The following is a 5497-nucleotide window of genomic DNA, read 5'->3' on the forward strand; positions in this document are numbered from 1 at the left end:
GGTCAGCAGCAGTAGACAGTGTGTTTCAGTAGCAGCTGCAGTCTGACTGAGCTTCCTGCAAGCAAGAAGCAGGAATTTGTCACTTTCTCTTTGTAAACTGTACGATCTCTTGCCTGGGGGTCCAGACCTTTGAATCCACCAAGTCAAGTTGACTGACAGTTCTTTCTGTTATCAGGAAAAACGATCTCACCTCTGCAGGGATAACAACGCATACATGGTGAGTAACTCAACGTTTCTGTCTCTTCAATGGCCACAGGTTGTCATTTTGAACTGTGGTTTGTTGCCCTGAGCTGTCAATACAGACTTGTCTCCTACTAAAAGGTAAAACATACTGGGTTCAGTTGCACTTCCAATGAAATACACTGAGTACAGGTGAAGTTTATGATAGCTTATTGATTTAACTGTCAAATCTATTCTTCTCATGTGCATGAAATAAATAAAATGGAGGAAAAATAGTGCTTGTGCAGTGCAAATGTCACGTATGTGAGGATATGTTTGAGGAACCGCATACGACATGTAACATTTACTTCATATCACCACAGACCGCTTAAAATATTGCAAATAATTTAGTCCTCATTTATTAGATGCAAGGCAGGTATACAACGCAACAGTATAGCTGGAATCAAGAAACTTTATTGTCATTTCAACACAGTTGCATTAAAAGTTTCAGTATTAATACTTTATCAAATGTTGCCTATGACGAAATGGACTTGCATTTACTGGGCTATTATAACTTTAGAATAATTAAAAATGGGATAATTGAATAAAGTGACATAATGGATCATTTTAAAACCATTCATAAACCCACACACATAACATATTTTCCATTTTTTTTAAACCTTTGTTGTAGTTTCTCCATGGAGTCTACAGCCAAGTACGACTATGAAGCTGCAGCTGATGGTGAACTCAGCTTCAGAAGGGGACAGTGTTTGAAGGTAAGGACCATGGATACACACACACACAGACACACGAGCGATTCTCGGTTTCTCCACATGTTGAAGTGCCCTTGGATAAGATACTGAACTCCAAATTGTTCCTGAGAGCTGTAAATGTGTGTGTGAATGCTAAGCGCCTCCTCAATGTGTGAATGGGTGAATGTGACTTATAGTGTAAATGCACTTAGAGTGGTGGAAAAACTAGCAAAACATTATGAATGCATGAGTCTATTTACACCAAACACTTCTTCTAGTTTATAAAATGTTCCTTTGTTTTTCCAACATTGCACACTGTAAAATTACAAATACCTCTCAGCATGAAAAACATTCAAATGCAGACTGTGTATTGTGCCAGCAGCAATATTTTCATGTAAATCAACGTCACCTCTAGGACTGAGCATTCAATGCATTCATACAGCAGGAGATGCATTTGCATGAATTTGTCTCTGTTGCCTGCAGTGCTTTTCACTACTTTTTGGGGCAGTTTATGAAAATTTGTTTTGGATCCTGAGACACACAGTTGAATTCATTGATTTTTGTACATGGACTAATGCTGTGAACTTTTGGGGTGTAAAAGTGGCGGCTGTCTTCCTCTTAACAACAAAGTTATACAGTCCACTTGCTCAAGAAAGGCTGTTCTTCCTCCTACATTACAGCGATGTGGTTTGACCGACATGTTGACATCGGCATGCTAATACACTCACAATGACAATGCTAGGCTATATTGTTGATGTCAAGCAGTTTTTATTCATTCATCATACTTTGAACTTACTTGAAATGTGTCTAGATTATGGTGTAAGATAAGAGTGTTAAAGAAAAGGTCCTCAATTTTTCAAGTTTGTCTTAAAACCACAGTCAGGTGCTCATATGAACAATGGAAGTATTTCTGTAATAATTGCTCCTACTGGCTATTAATAACCCTAACACTAACCCTAACCCCTTTTAAATGCACTAACCCTAACCCTAACCCTAACCCTCATTGTTAGTGATGAGGGGCAAAATCCATTGTGTCCACAGCATCAATAATGCATTTAAAAGTTTATCTGAAGCTTGTACAGGGCTTCAGCAGTCTGAGTTATACATCAAGTGGATAACTGCCACATTTACAGTCTTTATAGCATCAAATTCCCCCCATGTTTACTTGGTGTTTCCTCGTTGAGCTGCAGTGGAAGTATAGTAACAAAAAAACGGGACTGAAGCACTAAAAAGACTGTAATGTTGAAAGATGTCTACTTGATTTGAATAATGCCGACGGCTCAAGCTTCAAATAAACTTTTAAATACATTTTTGCATAGAAAGAGGAGTGTGGATCTTGGCCCCATCACTTACACTGTAAGCGGGGAATTGAGGAGCCTGACCGCCTGAGGGAAGACGCTGTTGCAGAATCTAGTAGTCATGGCCCTGATGCTCCATTACCTTCTGCCAGATGGATAGACAGTCCATAGGAGGGGTGAAAGGAGCCTGAAACAATGGTAGTTGACTGTGACTAGTGTGAGGGAGAGATTTCTGCTCAGTGATGCTGCAGTTCCCAAACCAGACAGTGATGTAGTTGGAGGGGTTTTTCTGTATGGTCCCTTTGTAGTAGGTGGTGAGGATGGAGGGGGGGGGGCTGGCCTTTTCTAGTCTCTGAAAGAAGTGATGACGCTGCTGAACTTTCTGAGGTCTTCCCTGTTCTGAACTCCTCGGCAGGAATTTGATTGTCTCAACAGCAGAGGCATTAATATTCAGTGTGAGTGGTGGCATTCCTCCTGTAGTCAACAATCACCTCTTTTGTTTTGGCACCAGTGTACCAGCTGTTTGACGTCAGCTCTGTAGGCAGACTCATCATTGTTGCTGATGAGCCCCATCACTGTTCTGTCATTTGCAAACTTGATACAGTTTCAGCTGTGCAGCACAGTCATGGCTCATCAGGGTGAACAGTCTTGGGAAGCAACGCTGCTCAGTTTGGTGACTCTGGAAGTGTTGTTTCCTTGGCTAAGAGATTGAGGCCTGTCAGTCAGGAAGTCAAGGAACCACATGGAAAGTGCGGTGTTCACAACCTGCCGGTTCAGCTTCCTGACCAGCTTCTGTGCCTCTCTTGTGTTGAATGCTGAGCTACAGTCTATGAACAGCATTATGGCACAATTGCCCTTTCTGTCCAGGTGCGAGAGAGTCAGGTGTAGGCTTTACACGATCAGGAGTTTTGGGGCCGATCACCGATCAGTGAGTTTAAATAAAACAATCACAGATCCGATCACGTCTTCTTTGTCCACGATCCGTTTCTTGCTCCTCCTCGTGTTTCCTATCCAGGTACATTTGTGGTGTTGAAACATTTTGCAGATGCTTCCCCATGAGGTTCTTAAGTGTTGCACAGATTGCAAATAGCTTGTGTTTTATCTGTCTGGCCACAACACCCACATGTTCGTTTGAATCCGACAGCTCAATATTCAAAAACTTTATTGTCTATCACATCGTGACAGGGCTAAAACTAACTGTCAGATTCAAACAAACATGTCCCTAACCCTGCAGAAAGTTTCAACATGACGACATTGATCGGATCGGCGAATTAAGACATTACAGCCGATCTCACTAATTGCATAAAATGCGAAATATCGGCCGATCCGATATAGCCGATCAGATCGCCGTAAAGCCTAGTCAGGTGGACGGCAGATGAAATTGTGTCGCCAGTTGACCGGTTGGGGTAGAAAGTGAGTTGTTTCGGGAGTTCGGACTTCATATGGGTCATCCTCTGGGAGCCATAAATGTCAATACAAAATTCCACTGCAGTCCATCCAATAGTTAGGAGGGCGGGGCCAATTTTGACTGTTGTGTTTACAAATAGCAACTGACAAATCCTGCATAGTATACCTTTAAAAACATTGGCTTATTTTGTTCAAAGAGAATAGTTCCTCAAGCTAAGGTATTGGAAAAAAGCCTAACCCTAACCCTTCTGGTATTGCTACCAGCAATAGAAACCAGATGGGAAATCAATCTCTTGAAATTGTCTAATAAGTTCACTCCACAGCACAAACACATGATGACTGTACTTAATTTGTGACTTAATTTCGATTTCATGTGAATGTGTCCCACTGTGTCAGGTCCTGCAGACTAATGGGAATTGGTACAAAGCAGAACTCAATGAATTTGAAGGCTACGTACCCAAAAACTTCATCGACATGGAGCTGCCCAGGTAAACCCTCAAGTAAAGGCAAAAATGAATGGGAAAAGTAAATGAAAGAGATTGACAGGCATTGTTTGAGAAACAAGATCCACGCTGTGCTCGAAATCAATCCCTTAGTCACTCAATCACTACTTCCTGTATAATAGACACTTAATAGTTCACTCAATAGTCAGCGGCAAATCAAGATCAGCTGTAGAGTCACTGACAAGATTTCGGCCATTATACCATACATATACAGATTCATATTTAACCTGCTCATGTCATCCCTGATCTACATTTCCATGTTACATTGCTTTCTTTTTGTTGCTCTCATCATCACCTTATCTGCTCTTCTTCCCTCCTATCTCTGTACCTCGTCATCACCTCCTTCACTACCATCACGGCTTTGCCCCAAAACATCTGTCCTTCCCTGCCTCCCTCCTTTACGACTCCAGCTGGTATCAAGAGGACATTAGTCGCAGTGAAGCTGAGAAGAAGCTTATGTCACAGTATACGGGGGCCTTTCTCATACGAGCCAGCCAACAACAAGGCCGCGGGAACTTCTCCATCTCTGTCAGGTGCGTTCAGTGTTTGTGTATTTGAGTGTTGGACTGGCAACAGCTGAAATGTACTTACTTCTATTTTTTTTTGTTTCTGCTGATATTCACATGATGCCTATGATGATGTTTTGTATTGTACAGGTCTATTGCTATCAAATTCTATATAGAGCTGTATCACCAAAGATAACTAGCATTAGCTTCACCTAGTATGAGTGTTAAATGTGACCATTTTTAAACTTGAAAAAAATGTTTTACAGTTTCTTCTGCCTGCAATTAAACATTGGTTCAAATATATTACATATATAAAGATCACATAACCCTAACTGGAGTAGAAGAAACAACAGTGCTGTTTTTGAATCATCAAACCAAATTCCTTCTCAACATTAAAGCTACTTTTACCTTTCTTGCATTTCACACAGCACATTGAAAACACTTGAACAGCAACAACCCCTCCTCCCTCCTATGTCCCCCCCTCTGCGTACTACAATATTAATTACCAAGACAATGCACACGCACACACACACATAGTAACGTGAGTGGACGGGTTGTTACAGCGGAAAGTTAAATTCTGATAAACTGTACATTTTACCGAATATGGAAAAAGCGCCAATCAAGAGAGATCTGGCATTATTCACGCACAGGAACCCAACACTAGATAATTTTCTAGAGCTAACTTAGGTCTGTTAGCAATATGCTAAACTTGATCCGGTAACTGTAATATTACAACAGATACAGTCGAGTCATTCGGACCAAATGATATGATTGGTCCGAGTTTTCACTGAATATTATGAGAATGGAATGTTTTGTTTCTGTGCCTGGTGGTGGGAGGGAGGAAGGATGGAGGAAATAAGGAAGGAAGGGAG

At 41.3% G+C, this 5497-nt stretch overlaps 1 protein-coding gene across 1 annotated transcript in view; it reads left to right on the forward strand.

Moving 5' to 3' along the window:
* Positions 1-857: 857 nt before the first annotated feature.
* Positions 858-5497, forward strand: part of LOC128365075 (growth factor receptor-bound protein 2-like) — an 8669-nt gene continuing 4029 nt past the window's right edge. The window contains 3 exon segments of the mRNA XM_053325704.1: positions 858-935; positions 4013-4104; positions 4530-4661. Of these exon segments, the coding sequence (XP_053181679.1) occupies positions 858-935; positions 4013-4104; positions 4530-4661 (302 nt within the window).

This window comes from Scomber japonicus, chromosome 2 (assembly GCF_027409825.1).
Source record: "Scomber japonicus isolate fScoJap1 chromosome 2, fScoJap1.pri, whole genome shotgun sequence".
Classification (NCBI taxonomy): domain Eukaryota; kingdom Metazoa; phylum Chordata; class Actinopteri; order Scombriformes; family Scombridae; genus Scomber; species Scomber japonicus.